Consider the following 23,689-nt stretch of genomic DNA (forward strand, 5'->3'; position numbering starts at 1 on the left):
GAAATAGAAGAAAATATTTTAAACAATAATATGATCTACCACACTATCTATTACCAAGACAAAAGAGAAGAAAAACATGTGGGTTATTCAAGCCAATGATAATATTAGATTTACTTAGGTAAGGTTTATTTATGTGCCAGGCACTACTCTAATATTTATTAGCATTAAAAATATCTAATTCTAAGAAGAATTCAACAAAGATCTCTACTACTGGTGAAAACAGACTAATTATGGGTATTTTTTAATAAGGAAAACATGCAAACCAATGAAATCTACTAGAAGATACTTTAGAAACATTTCAAGCTCACAAATTTGGCTTTGACATCTTCCAAAGCCAGCAAAAGTAGCTGCTATTGAAAGAGGAATTTGTTTATCCACTTCATATGAAGTAGAAGCTAACCTACATTTAAATGCTCTAAATGTTTTTCAGATTTGGGCTGAGAAACTTTCCCAGAAAATACATACATACATACATACATACATACATACACACACACACACACACCCCACCCCCTTTGGCCCTCTTGCTCAGTGGAGGTTCCTGCAGACTCATAATTTCATACTGGCTTATCTGATGCTGAAAAAGAAAATAAAGCAACAGAGTACAGAGATTAAGGCATAAAACAGGCCTCACAAAAAGGTCCCATACCTTTGTGCCCTCCACAGCCGTTAGTTAACAGCAGCTGTAGATCTACCACCCTAATGAACAGTATTTGAGCTCAACACAAGATTTAAGACCCCAGAGAAATGAAGAAACAAGACTAGGTGAAATAAGTATTACAGAAAATAACAAAAACCACTGCTTCAAATGTCCTAAGTATTGCTTTTTGGAAACAGAACACCATTTTATTTGATTGTCAGGTTAATATTGAAAGTAGTTAAGCTTACCCTGGACAATGCCTTAGAAAAGTCAGGCAAAGTAAGGATAAATGTATACCATTTCTCTGGGATAGTTTCCCCTCATTCATTTCAGGGAAATGAGAAGCAGGTGGAAACTGAGACTCACACTAGAGCACAAGCTCAGTAACTGCAGCATCTGAAACACCTGTACTACTTAAATTTTTCTTTCTCATGTATATATGTTGAGTTTTTGTTTTTGTTTTTTACTATCATAGCTGAATTCATATAAGAAAAGGTAGCAGTTAACTACTTCTTTGCTTTTATTGAGTTTCTTTTCTTCAATGTTTTTATTTGTTTGCTACTTACCCCCTTACCAAGGGACTGATTCTAGCTCCCTCATTTTACTTAAGTGATTTTCAATGTTTCATGATTTGCAAATGTTTTTCTAAGCATTACAATAAGTTACATTTTAGATGAGGATTTCCCTATTTACTGTTTCTCTTTCCACTCAATCTTTTAAAGGCCTCATTACACTCAAATCTTAAAAGAGAGTTAAGAATGAAGCGCATATAATATATAAAGGAGAAGGGTCATAAATTTCCAACAGGTGAGATAATCAAGGTCTTTGGGTAAAAACGTGGTTTAAAAAGCAAGTAAATGTATCACCTAATTTGTGTTTAAAATTTGTTTTCCTTGGCTTTTAAGTGTAACAATCATTTATATGATTTAAAATTTTATTTCATTTTCAAATCTCTCCCCACATATTTACAAGCAAAAGCTCTTTAAATTTGGTTAAATAGTACCAATTATCAATGTTTCCAAAATCTGTTATCTTCAGCTACTCTATTTAAAAAATGACTGTGACTTAAGCATAGCTATACATACAGTCATGTTCTGATTAGCAATGAACCAGTGGATCCTTCAAATTTGTTTTCAATTCTAGGGCTGCTGTGAATACATTATTATATGGGAATGTGAAATTAATCTCTATTGTGTCCATCAGAACAAGAAAAACCACTATTCTAGCCCTATGTCAACCAGTGGCCTATTTCACCCTACAGAAATATTTTTCATTCTTCAAGTTCCCCACATGTAGAACATATAGCTATAAATTGATCATATACCTTTCCTCAATCTTAGAAAAACAAGTGACTTATTTTTCAGTCACTCTGTATCATGTATGTATCGTTCCACTGTTGCCTCCAAATACTTTCCTGAACCACTGACCCCTGCCAGGTCATCCTCTTCTTTCCCATCCAACATCCACTATATAAAAGCTGAACATAAATGACTTACAAAATTTATTTCTAATTAAGTCTAGGTCTAACTCTCTGCATTTCCTTTTATTTACTACACTAAATTAATTAGCGTTTAATTAGACCCTCTTTTCAATTTTTAATCACCCCTTTTCTTCCCAATCCCTTCATATCAGTCCACGGAATCTTTCCATTCTTGTTCTAAGCAGTGTAGTCTACACTGTAGCAGTAAGTACCCAAGCCTGGTCTACATTTATATCAACAAGCAATGAAATAGTGATAACACATAATAATTCTTCGTAGAAAAAGATGCTAGCGTGTATACTGCTGTGTTAGTACTGTAATAAAGTCAAGAAAATTCGAAAAAAAAAATGGAAATGAAGGATTAAATAATGCAATCGAAAATAAATCACCATTACAAAAACAAAAATGCTTCAAGGCAAAACAATAATAATAATCTCTGAATTACTGCGAGGCTTTAATAAAATTGTGACTGGGAAACCTCCGGCAACACCACCAGACTTTAAAATTACCTTCCGATATCACTACAGTGATATTTTGGCTAACGCTGAATTCCAACCAAGTTTTCCTAGCAAATGAATAAAATAATCTTTCTGTTCAGAAATCTAATCAATGCCATTTAAAGTCACGGAAGGAAGAGAGCAATTCAGCCCTTAGGCAGGAACTGGAACCCCGGGCACACAGGTGAAAAAGGAAGGGAGTGGGGAGAAAAATCAGCAAGACGCTTCCCTTCTCTGGGGCACCGGACTCGGCTCGCACCTCCAGAGGCCATCTCCCCACCCCGCCCCCACAGACCCGCTCTCCCAGCCGCAGTCGAAAAGTTCTCCAAGAAACCAGAGGTACTCCTCCCCGCTCCCCAAATTCACGCCCCCCACTCGCCTGGCCAGCGCCCCTTGCTCGCAGCTAGTCCCCAATCCGCCCGCCCTCGCCCGTGGACAGGGTCAGCAGAGGACGCTTTCCCCGAGGCCTTCTGCTGGGCTCGGTCAGCAGAGACCTCCGCAAAAATGGAGAGACCCGAGCGGCTTGAAGAATGTGGACAATCCTATTACCTGGTCGGAACCCTGGAAACAGAAATGGCAGCTATAGCTGTTGCCCTTCTCCCCAACAGCGCTTGCCTCAGCGCGACTGACATTGATGTAGCCGCCATCTTGCTGCAGGCAGACGCCAGGACGGATCCCCGAAAGGGACAAATTTCCTTCGTTCTCAAACTAGTGTAATCGCAACGTAATAGCTAGTTTGTTTTGTATTTGTCTGGTGTCCTGTTTTGTTTTGTGCAGTGCTAGACTTTAGAAAAGAAGTGAAAGGTCTGGCTGAAAGAGTTAAGAAGGAAAACGGGTGGAAGAAAATTGCGGAAGTGCATTTAAGTGTAAATATGACCCCCCATAAAGTTTAATTCTTGTTTGTTGTTTCGACGGGTTATGTAATGAAAAGAAAAAAAGAAATAATTAAAATTTTAAACACCTGCAACTCATAATTTTTTCAAAGGACTAAGAATATTGAGAGCTGAGCCCTCTGAAGGAGCCAGAGGGCTCTTTGGGTTCTTGAGAACCTAAAGTAGTACTTTTCCAAAGTGTTGCCAGATTCAGTTTGCAAGCCCTCAGGAAAGGACTATTTGGTTTGATGTTCTTTGGTTGTAATGATCATATTTTCCGAACGAAAAATCTTGACACATGGCCTGGCAGAGGATTTTTTTTTTTTTTGACGTGTGGATTTATATGAAAAACTAATGAAACGTATTATTTGATATCACTGTTTTCCAAGTAACTCCTCAGTATGTGGTGTTAATCCATAGATGCTAAGCATGTTAATAATGCTCTGTTCATATTTAAAAAAAGTCTTTCAGAAGTGTTCAAAGCAAGTTTTGTGTGATACTGACTGTAGGGTATATGATGGTCAGGCTTTTCTGCCCTCCCGCCTTTAGGATAGATGATGGATCCTTGCAGCCCTACATGCATGCCTGATGGCGGGCACCTGGAGTAGGATGTGGGCATAGGTAGGTGGATACACCTGGGCTGAGACTGGGCTTTTAAGGGCCGCATCAAGGGAACGAAGGAGCAGAAGGAGAACGAGAAGAATGAAAGAGATGCAGAAGAGAAAGAACTAGACCACGAGAGAATGCCCGAGAGCCCAGAAAGAGTGAAGACTTGCTGAGGGCTGGGAGGCTTGCCAGCCTCCTGGCTCCCTGGCACCCCTGCCTACTGTGTACCTGGTAAAATGACAATAAAAGGCCAAAAAGCCACCAAAGGCTCCAGGACTCCTCCTTCACCCGTTTGCATAGGATCATAGAGATCCTGCTCTGTTCCTTTCTGCTGGCACTACACTGACAATGATTTGTTGTGCATTTTATAAAACAAAAAGGAGGTTAGTTGTTGGGTTTATTTTTAAAGTTTATGCTTAGAAAAGGCACTTTTTTTTTACAAAGTTGTTAATTTGGGGGGCACCCCTTAGGTATAAACCCCATAGTTCTCCCATCACCACAGCACCTTGATCTATCACCTTTGTCCCTTGTGCTCTTCCCTCCCTTCCTGTGTGCCTCAGATCTATGGTCAGCTTGCAAGTTTTATCCTTTCCTGGCCCTTTGTTTGGTTTCTCTATATTAGGCATATAAATGAAACCATGGATATTTATCAGTTTCCTTCTGACTTATTTTTCTAAGTATAATTTCTTCCATCTCTGCACATGTTGCTGCAAATGGCATGGGTTAATCTTTTTGATTGCTGAGTAGTATTCCACCATGTATACCACATCTTCTGATACATTCATCAGATTTGGGGCATTTAGATTGTTTCTAGTTGTTAGTGTTTTTTGTTTGTTTTTAAGATTTTTTAAAAGAATAAGACTAGCAGGAACATATTGGGTTTGTATTGTGGTCAATTAAAAGAAAACTCAATACTTAAGGGGAGAAGAGATTCAGGGTCATAGAGATAACCATATCCAGGAAGAGATGAAATGCACAGAAAGATGAAATAAGGGCGAAATATATCAAATGGAATTTTTAACTTTTTGTCTTGAAATAATTATGGATTTCACAAGAAGTTGCAAAAGAAGTACAAGAAGTTGCAAAAGTAGAGAGGTCTTATGTACACATCACATAGTTTCCCCCATGGATTACATCTACAACACTCTAGTACAACATCAAAACCAGGAAACTAACATTGCTTTAAAGTGTTTGTATAGGGCCTCCTGGGTGGCACAGCGGGTTTAGCGCTGCCCTGTGAAGCTGTCCGCAGCCTCTCCAAGCCTCTTCAAGCCCCACCGGCTGGCTAGAATCCCACATGGCGCGCAGACCTCTCCTGTCGCACCGCTGCTCCCCTCAGTAGTGCATTTCTGTCCTATGCCTGTTTGCTCCCTGCTCTCTCTGGTGAATCCTCTCACCCTCCCGTGCCTTTGGCCTGTACCCCAGTTCTTGCATAAAAATAAATAAATCTTAAAAAAAAATAAAGTGTGGGCCTCCCCGGTGGCGTAGCAGTTGAGCGCTGGGCTGCCAAGCTGCCCACAGCCTCTGCAGCAGCGCCTGTTCAATAGATACCAGGAGGCTGGGGAGGGGCCTACATGGTGCTCAGATCTCTCCTGCCATGCCCCCGCTGCTCCCCTCAGCAGTATACTTAGTCAGTCTGCCTGTTCTGCTCCCTGCTCTGGCTCTGGTGAGTTCTCTCACCCTCCTGCGCTTCTGACTGTACCCAGTGCTAGTATAAATAAATAGAAGATAAATCTTAAAAAAAAAAAAAGCTTTTAAAAAAATAATAGTGTTTGAATAGCCCTATGTCATTTGATCACCTGTGTCAACAAACCCATCACCACAATCAAGATACAGAATAATCCCATCACCACAAAGATCTCCCAATGCCACACTTCTATAGTAACACCCACCTTCCCAACCCTAATAATCACTACTCCATTTCCATTTTTATAATTTTGACATTTCAAGAATGTCATAGAAGTGAATTTTGCAGTATATCACTTTTTGACTTCTTCACTTAGCATAATGCCCTTGAGATCCATTTAAGCTGTTGTGTTTATCATTCATTCCTTTTTATTGCGAGTAGGATTCCAAGATGTATGAGTGAGGATTCTCCAGAAAAATAAAAAAGGAGATAAAGCTATAGTTATAGTAAATATGCACAATATTGCACAGTTTGTCTAACCATTCACTCATTACAGAACATTTGGATTATTTTCCATTTGGGGCTATTACAAGTAAAATTACTGTGATTAATTGCATATAGTTTTTGTGGAGGCATTTAGGGGATAAATGTCAAAAAAATGCAATACTGGGTCATGTTTTAGAAACTGCTGAATATTTTTGAAAGATTTTTTTGAAACATTTTTCATTGTTTTAGAAACTGCTGAATTATTTGCCATAGTACCTTGTAGGGTAAGTGATTATTAGGCCTTTCTGCCCTCCTGCCATTAGGATTAATGACGGATCCCAGTGTTCCTAAATGCATGCCTGATGGCGAACACCTGGAGTGGGGTGTGGGCATATGTAGGTGGGTACACGTGGGCTGAAACTGGGCTTATAAGGGTGGCATCACAGGGGACGGAACCACCAGAAGAGAGCAAGAGTAGCAGTGGTGGAAGAAACGAGCAGAGAGAACGAGAGAAGAACAATAACGCCAGAGAGCCCAGAAAGAGTAAGGATTGGCCGGGGGCTGGGAGGCCTCCCAGTCTCCTGGCCCCCTGGCACCCCTGCCTGCTGTGTATCTGGTAAACTCAATAAAAGCCTGAAAAATCGACCAAGGGCTCCAGGACTCTCTTTTACCCATCTGTTTGTGTCATAGAAAACCTGCTCTATACCTTCCTGGCCACTACTTAACCTGTACCATTTTATATTCCTACCAGCAACCATCACAGATCTGTTTTCTCCATATCCTCACTAGCATTTGGTATTGTCAGTATTTTTAATTTTAGTTCAGCTAAAAAAAAGTACATATATAATTTATAATGCATAGATAGTATATATCTACTGATCTTAATTTGCAGTCCCTTAACAGCTAATGATGTGTGTGTGTGTGTGTGTGTGTGTGTTTGCCATATGTGTATTCTAGTCAGTTAAATGTCTATTGTCTTTTCCTCCTTTTCTAATTGCTTTCACTGTTACCCTCTGAGAAATCTTTATAGTTTTCAGCTAAGTCTTTTATCAGATACATGGTTCACAAATATTTTCTTCTATAGCTTGTCTTTTTCATGTTCTTATTTATCAGTAAATTGTTTTTCATTTTGAGGCAGTCAATTTTATTTATTTTTAATTGATTTCAATTTTTCATTACGGATTGTCCTTTTGGTATCACATCCAAGAGCTACTCGCCAATTCTAGGTCCTAAAGATTTTGTCCTATATTTTCTTCTAAAGGCTTCTTAGTTTTATCTTTTACATTTGTGACCCATTTTGAGTTATGTTTTTAGTTAATAAGGTATGAGGTTTGGTTTGAGGTTCAGTTTTTTCGCTTGTGGATATGTAATTGCTTCATCACTACTGAAGGACAGGCTTCCCCAAGATATTCAGAACAGGCCTTCCCAATTATTTCAAGCTGAGGTCAACTGAGGCCTTGCAGGCTCATGAGAAAATTTTACCACTGTGTGTCTTGTGCAGAATTAGGGTTATAGCTAGAAATAACCTTTCTATCTGTCTATACAGCAAGGCAAACAGCTAATTGCAGAGCATCTGGCCTTATATGAATCATGAATCACGTTCTCCTCATCCTGTGAGTTTCCCTTTGCTCTTTGTAAATCCTCAGGCTTCTATCCCATTCTTTAACTCAAGATATATACCCCCATTTTGTCCCACTGGCTTTGGAGTCCACATCTAGGTATGTTCCCCACAGGTATTTAGTTAGATTTTTTTTCTCCGATTCTGTCTGATATTAATTTGATTACTCAATCAGCCAGAGAAGAACCCACAGGGTGGAAGATAAAAAATAAAATCAGTTGGCCATACTTATGTGTATTTCTGGGTTCTCTATTTCAACCTAAGAATAGCTTTAAAGTTGGGCTAAATTTTAATAAATATTTTCTTTTGTAAGCAATCATTTATAATCTGTCCCATTGTTCATAGTGGCAACTTAACATATTTAACTTCAATATATTCTAGCCCCTTCTTTCTATGAATCAGGTTTGCCTGCACTCTGATCCTTTGTCTTTCTGATTCTCTTAATCTTCTGCTGGATTCCCTCACATACTTATTTCTGAGGTACTCCCTGCCCTTGCACACAGAATATAAGCCTGAGTATGAAACAGAAATAACTTGCTGTGTACCCCGCCTTTTTTTTGTAATTTTACATGAATTATACATTCTACCACTAAGCTTAAAATAATGTCTGCATCCAAATATTATATTATTCTTTCAAAGGGAGTTTTATTATTTTTTTTAAGATTTATTTATTTATGTATGCAAGAGCTGGGGTACAGGCCAGAAGTGTGGGGAGTGAGAGGATTCACCAGAGACAGAGTGGGGAACAGAACAGGCAGATGTACTGAAATACACTGCTGAGGGGAGCAGCAGGCGAGACAGGAGAGGTCTGCTGTGCCATGTGGGTATCTCCATGGCCAGCCCTGGATCAAACTTGTGTTGCAAAGGCTGTGGACAGCTTCACAGAGCTGTGCTTAACCCCTTGTGCCACCAGGGAGGCCCCAAGATCTTATTGCATATAAAACCCTATACAATAGGGCACCCTAAAGGCGGTCTTATCTCATTTTCTACTACTTCCCATTTCTGTGTTGTATTCAAAATCCACTGGTCTTCTTTCTATTTTAAGACTACACCATACCTACTCTTCTTTCAAGGCCTTTATGGTTGCTGTTCCATGTGTCTAGAACACCATTTCTGTGTCTTAAATACTCTTACCCTGGGCCTCCCTGGTGGCGCAAGGGGTTAAGACACAACTATGAAGCTGTCCACAGTTGCTGCAGCGCAAGTTTGATCCCTGGCCAGGGAGCTACCCACGTGGCGCAGCAGACTTCTCCTGACTTGCCCGCTGCTCCCCTCAGCAGTGTATTTCAGTCAGTCTGCCTGTTCTGTTCCCCACTCTGTCTCTGGTGAATCCTCTCACTCCTCTCCCCACACCTCTGGCCTATACCCCAGCTCTTGTATGCATAAATAAATAAATCTTGAAATAAAATAAAGTACTCTCACCCTGTGTATCTCATGTTCCTTCTCCTCTCTCATCTTCTCACTCACTCACTCACCTTAGTCTTTTCTCACGTCACCTTTTCTGTGTGGTTGTACCTATTTAAAATTTCAAACTTATCCCATTTTTATACATCTTTACAATAATGTTTCATAAACTTCCTATGATAAATGTGAATTATAAAATAAGGCAACATTTCCCCCACTAGTAAGGTCAATCTACCTCTAACAATATAAACTTTCCTTATCTTCAGAGTAAAACTTCCAAGAACAATTGTTCCACTTCTGCAATAAATATTGATAAAATGAAGAAATTCTTACTTAACTTTTAATATCAAGAGAGTACATAATTTTATTTTCACTTGCAGCTGGAGATCTGTTATGGCTTGTACTGAGTCACCATACACTTTCTGGTCTCCAGTTTATGTTCTACTTTGAAAACAAACACATGACCATATCACCTGTGTAACTTCTTTCAGTGACTTACCTTTCCTTTCAAGATAAAGATAAATCTCTTAACCTGACCTGACAGGCTCCCCAAGCTCTGTCCCCTACCTTCCTCTGCAGCCCAGGAGCTGTTTTTCTCCACCCACCCCCTGTCCCCCCATTAATGCTGTTTCTTCTGAGAGAACACCTCTTTGCCTCTTCACCAGTCATCCATCTTTCCCTTCAGGTCACATTTCCAGAGTTATTCCCTATGGTCAAAACTGGGGGTACCTATAGGCATTTTCCATGTCTCCCTTTCCTTGCCAAGAGAGCCTTACTCCTATGGAGACTAAAAAAGTCTTCTGTGGAGAAATGTCTATTCATATCCTCTGTCTATTTTTTGTCATTGAGGTCCTCATATAATTTAGATATTAACCTCTTGTCAGATGTGTGATTTGTAAAAATCTTCTCCCATTTTACTAGACTGCCTTTTACCTTTGATAGTTTCTTTCTCTGTACAGAAACATTCAATTTTGATGTAGTCCCTATCTGTTTATTTTTGCTTCTGTACTGCCATGATAAGTCAAGGAACTTATCATTTTTGTTTTCTTCTCTATATTTGATGGTTTCAGGTCTTACATTGAAGTCTTTAATCCATTTTGAATTAATTTTTATGTATGATATAAGCGTGATCTAGTTTCAATCTTTGCATGTGTTCATTAGGTTTTCCCAACATTATCAATAAAATGTAATAGATAGTCATTAATTTATAATGCTACACAACTGACACCTAAATAATACTACAAATCAATGTTATTAAAATGAATTTTTTAAATGCCCTATACTTGCTTTGTCATCACTTGTTGCAGGTAACACATGGACATCATTAAGACCAAAAGATTTCTGGAAAAAAATCTTGCCACACAAGGAGAAATGCCTCTTTCTTGCCTTTGGATGCAATTGTATGAGGACATAATGCTTAGACTGTGGTATCTACTCAGCATGAGGGGACAAGTGTGGGAACCTAGCCAATAAAAAATGATAGAAGAGCAGAGAGAGGGAAAGAACTTAGAGTGCTAAAGGTATTTTTGAGTTTCTGAAACAGCTCTGATCAAAACAGCTCCATACTTCTTGTTATATGAGACAATAAGTAGCTTCATCATTTCTACCTCCATTTGTTAGATATACTGCAACTCAAACCATTTTTACTCATGCTCTTACACAATGGATAATTTTTTAACTCCCCTGACCATGTTAACTTCTGTTTTTGTAGGCACATCTGGTATCATTTCTTTCTTCAGAGCACCTACCATGCTGCATTTCAATGCAATGCAATAATTTCTTTCTCCATTAAATACCCTGAGAGTACGTAAGTACTCTGAGTAAGTACTGTAAGAATGGGGATAAAATCTGGTTTTGCTAATCATTTTCCCAGTACCTACTCTAGTCCCTGATACACAATAGACACCAAAGAAGATATGGAATAAATAAACTAATGATTGAATAAAACTAATTGGAACTATGAGAATGTCCAAAATAAGAGGTAAATACTTCATAATTTTTAGATTTCTGCTTAGAAAAGCTTATATAACTTTCCAGCCCTCACCCCATACAGAAACCACCATGATATTTATAGAAAGAAAGACTGAGTTGCCATTTATTCATTCATTTATTTATTTATTTATTTTGCGTGGAAGAACTGGGGTGTAGGCCAGAGATGCAGGGGTGAGGCAGGGGTGACAGGATTCACCAGAGACAGAGATTGAACAGGTGGATTGACTGAAATCCACTGCTAAGGGGAGCAGCAGGTGAGACAGGAGAGGTCTGCTGTGCCATATGTGGATTAGCTCCCTGGCCGGGGATAAAACTCAGGCCTTCCCAGTGTTGTTGCTGAGATTTAACCCCTAGGCCACCAAGGAGGCCCACTGAGTTGCCATTTATGAACTCCTTTTTTTTTAAAAAAGGATACAGGCCAGAGGCGCGGGATGGTGAGAGGATTCACCAGAGACAGAGCAGGGAGCAGAACAGGCAGATGGACTGAAAGCACTGCTGAAGGGAGCAGCGGTTGAGACAGGAGAGGTCTGCCCTGTCATGTGGTTACCTCCCTGGCCGGCCTGGAATTGAACTAGCGCTGCAGAGGCTGTGGACAGCTTCACAGCGCTGCGCTCAACCTGCTGCGCCACTGGGGAGGCCCTATGAGCTCCTTTTAAAGGAGGGAATGATAGTGGCCAAGAAGAATGCCCACCTGCCCACCCACCCCAGCTGGAAGACAAGAAGCAGGCCTAATCGTCATACCTTAGGGATAAACCTTCTCTCAAGTGAAGCTGAGTGGAACAGTTTGCCTAGAGACACAGTGAATTTTCTACTGTGGGTATCAACAAGGGTATCCAGAATCTCTGTATTTAATGCCACCTGCCCTCTGAGATCATACCCACCACCCTGAACCTCAGCAATCATGAGACTAGCAGGCCATAGCTGAGAGGTCTGGAGAATGAGTGGACCTACAAGATTCACAGGAAGGGAAGTCACAGAGACACCGACAGATTGAGTGTTGTGCCCCCAGTGCCAATAAGAAAACCCAAGCCAGGGTTGGGGTAGCAATTGAATTCCACTTTAGAAGTGTATTGATTTTGGACATGGTCAGCCGCTCAGTAAAAATGGAGGACATTGTTTTGTGTTAAATATACCTATAGCAAGAAAAGGAAAAGAAAAAGTTTATACAAATTATTTTCAATGTGATTGTTCTCTCAGCTCTACAGATCTTATTGGTTTCTAATATTTCATGTTTGATCAAGAGCTATTTCCTGAAAGACCTTGGTGGGACGGGGGGGGTCCCAGTGTTGCTGGCAAGAGACCTAAACCCATAAATTTACCTTTCACTAGGCTTTCATTAAAAAAAAAAATTAATAACCCATTTCAATCCCTTATTCCTCACATTTCAACTATAGAATACTGGCCTGGAATGGAACAGAAGTAATTTGCTACGTGTATTTACTTTATTTACAATTTCACCCAAACTATAGATTCTATTACTAAGCTTAGTAGATGTCTAGAACCAAATGCCATTTTATTATTTCAAACAGGAATATTAAAACATGAATTGATTTTACTTTTGCTTGCATTTCAAGCATGGTGGCCAAAAGAAACATTTAGTTTAGTCTTTCTGATGGCATGTGAAATTTACAGTGTATCCGAAGTTGCCTGGTTTTAATTTTTTCCTCTGCACATGGGTCTTCAATAAAGCATCCAGAAGAGAATAAATTAAAACCAGACATTTATATCAGAGGTCTCACATGCAATCACTATAAATGTGAAAAAATTCCATCACTTATTGGCTACAAACTAATATTTTAAATCACATCTTATTTTTCACTGTTAATTTAATTGAAAACCTTGATTTAATACCCCACCATTTTTTAACATTATGACATCTGGCAAGACTGCTGAGGCTTTGGCAACAAATGAAATAATTTCTACCTATTGTGAAGAACTACCACTTGAAATTATTTTTGGAAAACGAAAAGATACAAACAATCAAAATTCCTAAAATCTCAAAGAATTTTCTCACATGAATTTGATCACATGCCTCATCACACTCTGGAGTTCCAACCAAATTTTCTACTGCTTGTGGGTCATTCTCCATGTGAACATTTAGAAAACCAAATTAATAATGCTCCTTCCTTTTCTCTTACCTGAAACAAATCTGTTCCTCCCATCCAGTGTTCTTTGTTTTTGCAAAATACTACCATATTTCTCCCAATATAAGACATTATCAACTGTAAAATGTATCATTGTTTTCTGTATCATTAAGGAAGAAAAAAATACAACAAGTAAACCATGATACATTACCAACAATATCATATATTCTGATTTTAGAGAGATTAAATGTGAGAAAACACATATTTAAGAAGCAAAGAAATACAGTTATTGCATGACCCAATTTATTTGCTTCCCATTGTCCTTAGTAATAGAATCTATTATTTATTGGTCTCTGGAATAAATACTTCATATTTCGGTTTCTCTGTTGCTAGAAATGGATATATAAATAATTCTTGCCAATGAAATGTTAAGAGAATTTATCATCTGACAATGCGTAGCAAATCCCCTTTATTTTATTTCTTTATTTTCAAAGATTTATTTTTATTTATTTATGTATATAAGAACTGGGGTGTAAGCCAGAGGTGCGGAATTGTGTGTGCGTGTGTGTGTGAGAGAAGATTCATCAGACACAGAGTGGGGAGCAGAATATGTGGATCTACTGAAATACACTGCTGAGGGGAGCCGCAGTGGGTGAGACAGGAGAGGTCTGCTACACCATGTCATGTGGGTTAGGGAACAACTCAAGCGACCAATGTGAGTGGCTGGCAATAGCTTGACAGCACGAAGACTTTAGCCCCTGTGCCACCAGGGACGCCCCAGGGAGATCCCCTTTAGACATAGATAGCAGTTTCATCTCCTTGATTTTTTCCAACATCTTGCTGCCTGGATGTGAGTGTGAAGACTCAGATCATGAAGACAGTCTCTCTATGAAGAACAGGTAGGTGGAAGGAGTCTGAATACTCCAACCATCCTCTGAATGTACCAGAACTGCCAATCCATTGATGCTGCCACCAATTCCTGTTCTTCATTCCCAGTTTGTATATATTCACCTTCTCAGATTCTAGTGCTGCTAATATTAATGTCCGCAAGTCCCTGGAATCAATCCTTGGTTTTCTTTGCTTCTCCCTTTGACAACCACATTCAATACCATGGCCTTTAAATGCTATCTACTTGCCAGTTGCTCCCAAACCTTTATTTCCAGCTCAGTCTTTACTCATGAATTAGAGATTTGTATTTCTTCCTGTTCACTTAATTTCCTCACTTGTATATGAAAGAGATATCACAAACTTAACATGTGCAAAAGTAACTTAATTACCTCCCCCAAATCTGTTCAACCTATAGTCTTCCCAATTCTAACCAATTGTAAACTTATCCTTTTAGATGATTGAATTAAAAACTTCGTAGTTATCATTGACTCTTCTCTCCTTTTCAATTAAGAGTTGTGAGTCATGTTGGGATATTTCTGAAAAATGGCTCCATGCTACAGAGTGGCCACAAAGCCCATATTATAGGAGATTTGACAACAGGCAGTTAAAGACCTACAAGTAGACATCAAAGACTGTTTTTAATGGACCGCAACCATTAGCAATAACAGATGACCAGAAGAACATAAGGACAACAATATGTGATGAGATACTAGCAGAGACCATCTAAGTAACTTCTCACTGTCATGCTTAAAGACTCTTGATCACCTTGTATATACCTTGTTAGATATTCACAAACTCATTAGAGTCCTCTTTAACTTCTCTCTCTTATTTTTCCTCACCCCTATGAATTCCTTTTGCTCTACCTTCAAAGTATAACTATAAAATGACCACTTCTTACTATTTCTATTGCTAGTTTACAGGTCCAAGCTGATATTATCTCTTGCCTAGAATGCTGCAAGAGCCCTTTAACGTATCTCCTTTCTTTTGTCTTTGTTCCTACAGTATATTCTCAACACAGCTGCCACAATTGTCCTTTAAAAATACAAAGTAATTCATGTCACTTCTTGTTCAAAACCCTCCAATGGATCGTCACATCAGAGAAGCTCTATTTCTATTATCTCTTGTACCTCATCAGCTATTCTCTCCTTCACTCTGCTGTTTTCTTCAACATGCCAAGCCTGTTCTCACCTTAAGGCTTTTTCCTTGATTGTTCCTTGGAACATACTTCCCTCCAGTTATAAACAAGGCTAACTCCCTCTTCTCTTAAGTCTTTGATCAAATGTCACCTTTTCAGTGAGATTTTCCCTGACATATACATCAGTTAATGTTTTGCCAGCAAAAGAGAAATTGCTATAGATATTTCAAACAGAGGAAATTTAATTCAAGGAATTGTTTACACAGGTGATGGAATTATTGAGGAGCCAAACAAGGGAGATCATAAAGCAACTCAGATATCAGAATCAGCAGGGGCTGCTCTCACACCAGGGCCAAACACCACAGGAAATAAGTGGTGTTACCTGAGCTCCAGAGCTGGGGTGATCCAGGATCTGCCATGGGGAAAACCAACAATTGAAACTGGGGGAAAATTGTAAGAGGGACCATGAGAAGCAACCTCTCAGCCTGTGGGTGGTGCTTGTAGGCAATTTGATAATAAAAGGTGGAGCTTTCCAGGCTCCACCCCCTGATTCCCTTAACAGGGTGGAGCAGAGCAATCAAGGTAACCTTTAAAAGACAGGACACAGACAAGCCATGTTCTCTTCTTTCCTTGCGCTTGCACACTCATCTCTGTTCAGCTGACCCTACCTGTTGGTAGAGCAAACAGCATCCTGCCATTTGCCGCCATTATGTTTTCTTCTCCTCTCTCTTTCCTCACTTCCTGCATAAATCTGCTTTGGGTCTTTTCTTATATCCCTAAGCCTGGGTGAGGACTCACAAATTGGATCATTGTGTTCCCCCACCCCAGGATTTGTCCCATAGCAGATGCATAGCAAGGGATGCTGATCAAGAATTAATACCAGGAAGGAAGAGGCTTCACAGGGAGTAGAATAGTGCCAGAGATGAGAAAGGAACAGATAATTACCCCAATTTGCCCACCAATCTGCCGCCCATTAATTGAACATGGCAGATTTTTGCTTCCCTACAGCACTTAACAGAGGACAAAGTAACTTGAACAAGCTGGATATTGCTAGAAAGTGACAAAGACAAGACATGAAATCCAGTGCATCCAATTGCAAATCTAAATGCTTAAACATGTGAGAGATATATTACTTTTTTTTAAATGTGTGTTCTTGAAATCAAAGATACTGTTGTAAATTGTTGTAAACCAAGGCCATCTCAAAAAAAAAAAAAAAAAAATGTGGGCCTCCTTGGTGGCGCAGAGGTTAAAGACAGCACTATCAAGCTATCACCAGCCACTGCAGCATGAGTTGATCCCTGGCCAGGGAGCTAACCCACATGGCGCAGCAGACCTCTCTGGACTCACCTGCTGCTCCCCTCAGCAGTGTATTTCAGTAGATCTGCCTGTTCTGCTCCCCACTCTGTCTCTGGTGAATCCTCTCACCCCCCCACACCTCTGCCTTGTATCCCAGCTCTTGTATGCCAAATAAATAAACCTTTTTAAAAAGCATGTGCATAAGAACCAAAAATGGCAAAATGTTGATACTTGTTGAAGCTGGCTAATGATTTATTATAAATTCTCATAGCTTATTATTCTATTATTTTATTCCACTGTATATTTTTTATTTCTATTTTATTACAGTATTATACACTCCTAAGCACTATTTCTGGAATTGAGGTTCATTCTCTGGTGGCTCTACCTTCTTCATGATCAGTTTTCAAAATCACCATGCTCTGAGTCAGAATGGCAGGTGGAGAAAAGGCATAAAAGATCATACATGGGAGATTTTTATGGGCCAGGTCTGGCAGTGAAGCACATCCTATTAGCTAAATGTATCCTATTAACTGAAACTCAGTCACATAATTACACCTAACTGCAAGAAGGAGGGATGTGTGATATGTGGTCTAGCTATGAGTGTGTATGTGGGGGACAGGAGACAGGCAAGTTTACTGAAAAGTCAGGCACTCCCTGTTGTACTAGGTCATAGAGTAACAAGATATTCTTACTTTTCAGTTTTTTACCCATTATGAATAAAGGCAAATCTGTGACAAATGTGAATGTCAATAAACTGAGAAACCATGTATTGGACTTTGGTAGGTATGTTCTCTCTGCATTTGAATATGCATGCTACACCCATTCTAACCTAATTGCATACAGTGGATAGACTGCATTCCTGCAAGACCCAGAAACTGACCAGTGTTGTCACCTATTTTCCCCAGGCCAGCTCTTGCTTTGGAACCATGACTGACTAATTCAAAGCGTATCATCTTTCAAATCATCTCTGTAGCTCAATGTACTATATCAAAGTTTCTTTATTGGTTTGCAGGCTAAATGCAGAATGAGAATAAGGCATAATAAAACAACTAACTAGTCAGTGTAGAATGAAAAATGACCTGGTCCACTTCCTTTAATTTTCAAATGCTGATTTTGTTCATATTCTGCTATACTATGACTGCTCGCAATTACTAAGCATGAAAAGAATATTTTTTAAAAATAAAAAAGAAACTTCAGTGCTGGGTTATAAAGAGTTGACCATTCAAAAAAAGTATTCCAAACACTTTCGTAGTTAGTTTTGAAAAATTGCTGTCAAAATATAATTGTTACCATTCTTTGTAGAGTATTTAAAAATGAAGAGCCTTGATAAATGCTATCAACAGTTTCTCCAAAACAGACTGGACTTATCTATTTAAACACTTAAAACCTACTCATGAGAAAAGGTAGCAGTTTTATTTGCTGAGTCTTCTCTTTTCTTGTGGCTCAGGGGTTCACTAAGACTGTATCTCCTCTCAGGCATTAAAAACTTGAGCAAGAGGACTCAATAGATTATATTACCAGAAGGAATATTAATTTCTGGAAGACATCAAGCTTCTAAAGCTTGCCTTGAAATCATCAGTTAATCACGTGGCCCAATTGCAACAATTGAGGAAAGCAGGATGGAGCTATCCCATGCCACTAAAAGGCTTAGCATACTAATGGCCCTTTGACACTACCAGCCATTCAGAAATCAGACTTTGTCATGCTGAAGAATAGACCACTCACCCCCAACAGGAAGCATTGGGGAGGCAAACGTGACAGTAATTCCCTGTCAGATAAAACTGAGGTATTGTTTTGGATTCCATCATATGTGAAAAGAATTACCCAGTCATAAATTTAAAATATTCTTTCTTCACATGTTAGTCACTCTGTGTTAGAGTTAAGTATTTGTGACAGGTTAAGGTTAACAATTTTTAGAATCTAGGTATTTTTTTACAAGTTCTCAAAATTGGGATATAACCACCTGCTGTATTTTGATAATCTAAACATTGCTGATGATTACAAATATAGCCATGGAAGAGAAAAACAAATTATAATTCAGATCTTTTTAACCTTTTCTTCACTAGAAAACAGTAGATAGTACGAGAAAATAAAGCAAAGCAGTGAATGATTGCTTTAAAGTTATTTTTCTCTGTACTTACATAGCTTGAAATGATCTTGTATTAACATTCAACAAAATTCTAGAAACAATTCAGGGGAAAGCCAGGAAGAAACCTAGTAATGGTCTTTGGAAACTTAGGGAGGTGGGGAACTCACACATTAACACATCAAAACTAATTTGAAGAGGATTTAATTGATCCATGGACTGTCAAAGGGAGACTTCAGCTCATAAATTACAAGTGGTTTTCTGCTCATTACCTTTTTTCTTCAAAACAGAGGGGAGAGATCCCATCTTAGTGTTTTTATCTGTTTATGTTTATTTGTTATTTCCCACCTCAACTATGTATTAGGTGCCTAATTTTGCCCAATTATCTTTTGTTTGAATCGTTTTTCAAAGGGGAAAATATTTATTTCAGGGAGATTATCTCTTGTTCCATGAAAGAGGAAAAAACAGGTTCAAATCAGGGAGACTTCATCAAAGAGACTTGTAATCCCTATTGTGTCTGTGTATTCTTCCCATCAGTTTAGAGAATGTGATAAATATCTCTTTGAATCACTTACTTTTTCAGGCTCTAGCAATTTAAATGTAGTGAAAAAACAGGATATTCAGATACAGTAATTTACTACATTGAGTTGCTTTTTAATGGTAAGAACCACTTATGGTTCTTTTTAAATGTCCCGTTTTGCTAGAAGTAGATTATTTTTTTCTATAATTTTATATTATAGCATTATGTTTTCTGGAAAAAATTAAATATCATAGGTTATTCTTTGACCCCACAAGTTTCATGGAACCCAAGGAATGAATAATTGCAAAAGGAAAAAAAGCCTTTAAAGTGTCACTCAGCACATTTTCCAGTCAGCGCTAGCTACATTCTCTTGCAAAAAGATTTATTATTTTAGAGTTTTTGATGAGTAACTGGTTTACAACAACATAAAACTAATTTTTTATGATTGTTTAGTTACCAAAAATTAAAAAAAAAATATTTAAATTGTAATTTTATTGTCCTGATCTTTATAGCAAATGTCCATAAGGTTATAATTTAATATTCATCAATTGGTCAATTATTCCTTTCCTTTCTGTATTATTCCTATTCCTTTCTATATTTCTTCTATCAGAACAAGAAGAGTGATAAAAGTCATGATTTGGAACTAAATGCTTCATTAACTCTATTTTTTCTTAATTTCAAACATTAGGAGACTTTGTTAAGAGAGAACTATTACATGTTTTAAAGGATAGCATTACCTGGAAAGTAGATACATATTAAACACCTTAATTTTAATTAAACTTAACATTTATAATATCTGGTACTTTTTCCATTTTCTAATGAGCATCTGTATACGTTTAAATTTTTACAAAGCATTTGTAGTAAAGGTATGGTATTAACGGATTATCAATAAGGTTATAATACAGTCTTTTGAAATATATTTCAGCTTTAGCTGATTTTTGGATATAACTTTTGTTTTAGTAACTATGTTTTAAAACATAGCAGCTATGTTCTATTTTCTTTACCAGTCCATATTTTACCTTTTAAAATACTGTTTAAATTTTCAGGACTTGAATGTTGTAAAGAACTGGTAATTTTTAAGTAACAGCTAAGTGTTGTTGGGGTGGAAAAATTTTCCTTTGCAGTTCAACTTCTTTTGATTGGAAAATAACAGGAGAAAAACATTTAATTTTTATGTATGGAAGCACCATTGGTTCAAAATCACTGTCAGGTAATATAAACTTATACAACCTCCAAAAGTTTGGAAAGAATCAGGGGAATTAGGAAGAACAAAGGAAAAGAATGCAGGGAGTTGTGGAGAAAACACAAGTTGCTGTATTGGGTAGGTAAGTTTCTTAGAAAGATATTTTTAGAGATCTTTGCTTCCAGGTACAGGCCTCCTTTATAATGTAAATTTAGGCAGTGGAAGGAAGGTAAAGAGATCTTCCTGAATCTGCTGGATTTCGATTGTCTTTAGCTCAAAATAATCCTCATGTCTAAGTAATACATTCTGGGAGCATGTATTCTGCTCCCCCTTAATATGTACATCCCCTTGAATGCATGAAAGGAACCAAGAAAAGTGGGTAATCTCCAAAATGGTGCAAAGACACCATTAAAATAACATTTTCAGTTAAAGACAAAGGATGGGGGGGGGGGGGGAGGGGAAAAGAAGTAAAGAGGTTAGCAGGACCTAGGAAAGCACAATAAACAAGAGTAGCCTTCTTATGCAGATTTGAATTGCTGCCTTCTCCACAGAGAAAATATAAAGGGATTTGGTCATTTCCCTCTTTCTGCAGGGGAGACAGATACATATCCTTCCCTCTTACAAATAGATATTTCCCTTAGCATTGTAAACATTTTTTATAATTGCATGACTTTTACTGTTTTCAGAGCCTTTCCTATGTCTGCTATTTTTTAAAAATGACCAGCCGAAAATATTTTTATACCAAAGAGATGTATTTTGGAGTGGCAAATTCTGTTCCTGTTCAGTATGATTGAATGCATTCTATGACACCTTCATCAGTGTTTTCCTTCCATGTTCTGTGATTTTCATCAGTTGCTGAGACAGTCTAGGCACACTCAGAGCTTTATTTATCTCACAAGGGCAACTGATCTGTCAGTGACTGTTTTTATCCATTGCGTTATTGATGGAGGCTGAGAGTAGAACATTTAGAATGGAGGTGTTACAAGACCAGAAGTTCGAGGTGGGGTAAAAATGATTAACATGGTTGCTAAACCAGCTACAGAAATGCAAAATTCCTAGGCCCCAACTGCTAGGCAAGTTTCAGACTGCAATAGAGAGTATTAGAGGTTTAGACCAGAGGTGGGAATATGGAGATTGAGGGTCATTGTAGATAATCACCGGTCCTTTCAGGATCAACCTCGTCACACCCTAGAAGTAATTAACAATAGATAACATTTCACCAAAGGAATGAACTCCTCTCCAAAAGAACGCTGGCAAGACACAGGTCTCCCACCCGCCTGCCTCTATACAGGTCACTGTTAACAAACCTGTCCCTTTTAGAGGCAGCTCTTTCTGCCCACTTGTGTCTGTGCAAGCATCCTCCCCTCCCCTCCCTCCCCTCCCCTCCCCTCCCCTCCCCTCCCCTCCCCTCCCTTCTCCTACCCTTCCCTTTCTTTTAATAGAATAAACCTGCTCTTTTGGACATAACTAAACATCTCTGCCTCATGGGGAAACTTGCCATGTGCCACTGGAAGGGGAGCTCTGGGGAAACTTTTCTCAGAGGTAAGCCAAGGACCCTGTTCACTGACTCCAACATGTCATCAAAACAACATGTCTACCAAGACTGACTTTCTGCCCTTCCTGCCCTTTCTCCACCAGACACTCAAACTGCAAGAAAAACGTAGCCAAAATTTCTCTTGGTGCATCATTTTCACTCTAGGGCTACCAATTTTAAATCTCATTACACCAGAATTGCAATTATATTATGGAACAAAATGCAATATTCTTTTTATTTATTTATTTTTGCATAGAAGAGCTGGGGTTAGTAGGCCAGAGGTGGGGGTGGTGGTGAGAGAATTCACCAGAGACAGAGTGGGGAGTAGAGCAGACAGATTTACTGAAATGCACTGCTAAGGGGTGCAGTAGGCAAGAGGAGAGGTCTGCTGAGCCATGTGGGTTAGCTCTGTGGCCAGGGAACAGAATGAATTTAGGCCATTGAGGTGATAATGCTGAGACTTAACCCCTAGGCCACCAAAGAGGCCCTACAATGCAAAATTCTTATCATCTTTTAGATCAAGCAAGACTAGAATATTTCAAGGTTATAGAAGACTTTAGATTCTTCACAAGTTTACTCTCTAATTTAGGGTGCCCAAGGAGGAAAGGGTGAGAAGTATTGATTTAATATGCAGAAATATGCAATCTTTTCACCTCCAGACATGGTAGTTCATATGCACACTATTATCTTCAGTGAGTTCTCCTCATCCAAATTTTTCTCTCTTTGAACAACCCAGGTCTCTGAAGCCAGGCCTTTTAAACAAGAGACTTGGAACAGTAGAAAAATATTCCATTGAAATCCAGATTGAGTACTGAATATTTCCAGTTATGGGGTCAGTCCCACAAAAAAGTCAGATAGACTTTTCTCAATAGATGCAGAGGAGAGCTCTAATCACCTTGTTAGGGGAACTAGAGGTTAATCAAGGCCCCAATTAGCCTTGGGAGGTCTACTGCCCTTTTTTTTTTTTAAGGAATGCAGGTTATTTTGCAAGAGAATAGTGAGGGCTCTGAAGGCTCCTGGAGCTTCTGTTCTTGCCCTAGCCTTTCTCCTTACCTAATTGAAAGAGAGATCCAATGTGTCCTGAACTTCTGCCCTGTTTTATGATGTAGAAGAATGTAGTTTAAGAAGATCCTTCAGTTCTAGGTTTAACAGTAAACGTGTTCTCTTTATCCCAGAATCTCATCTTCACTTTCAGAGTAAGGTGAAGTCACTTCCCTCTTGCTTGCCCTGGGACATCTCCCGTTCTCTTTCCTTGATGTCCCTGGTCCTAAAATACAGCATAAATATTTCTAGTACTCTCAGTTATTCTTTAGTATTAACGACCATGTAAATTCTCCACACATATGTTATTAAGATGATTGTTTTACCTCTGCTGACCCACTGATCCCATTTTGAGTACTTGTCCAGTCAGAAAAGAACCTAGGAGGTAATGGATGATTTCTTTTGATTCCTGACAAAGGATATTACATGACTGAGGCACATGTAAGTAAGTAGTAACAGGGGCTTGCTTCCCAGGTGGCCCAGGGGTTAAAGACATAGCACTATCAAGCTATCACCAGCTGTTACAGGACAGGGAGAGGGCAGCCCAAACCCCGCAAACCTGCCTATTCTAAATGGGTTCTGCCATCCACCACATCAACACAAAACATATGAGACTTTAATGGGAAGGAACTTCAATACAACTAGGAAACAATATAGGAAAGGCAAAGAATCTAGTTTCTAAATCAAGCACCCAAAGTTA

The 23,689-nt window shown here is 38.8% G+C and overlaps 1 protein-coding gene across 1 annotated transcript in view; it reads right to left on the bottom strand.

The window, feature by feature from the left end:
• NDUFS4 (NADH:ubiquinone oxidoreductase subunit S4) overlaps positions 1-3,310 on the bottom strand; it is an 81,386-nt gene extending 78,076 nt beyond the window's left edge. Inside the window, exon 1 of the mRNA XM_037530492.2 lies at positions 3,167-3,310. Coding sequence (XP_037386389.1) covers positions 3,167-3,264 — 98 coding nt within the window. The 5' untranslated portion in view covers positions 3,265-3,310. The remainder of the gene's footprint in view (positions 1-3,166) is intronic.
• Between the last annotated feature and the right edge of the window lie 20,379 nt (positions 3,311-23,689).

The sequence above is a fragment of the Talpa occidentalis genome, unplaced genomic scaffold, assembly GCF_014898055.3.
Source record: "Talpa occidentalis isolate TD23 unplaced genomic scaffold, MPIMG_talOcc4v2.1 talOcc4.6, whole genome shotgun sequence".
In the NCBI taxonomy this organism is placed as follows: Eukaryota; Metazoa; Chordata; class Mammalia; order Eulipotyphla; family Talpidae; genus Talpa; species Talpa occidentalis.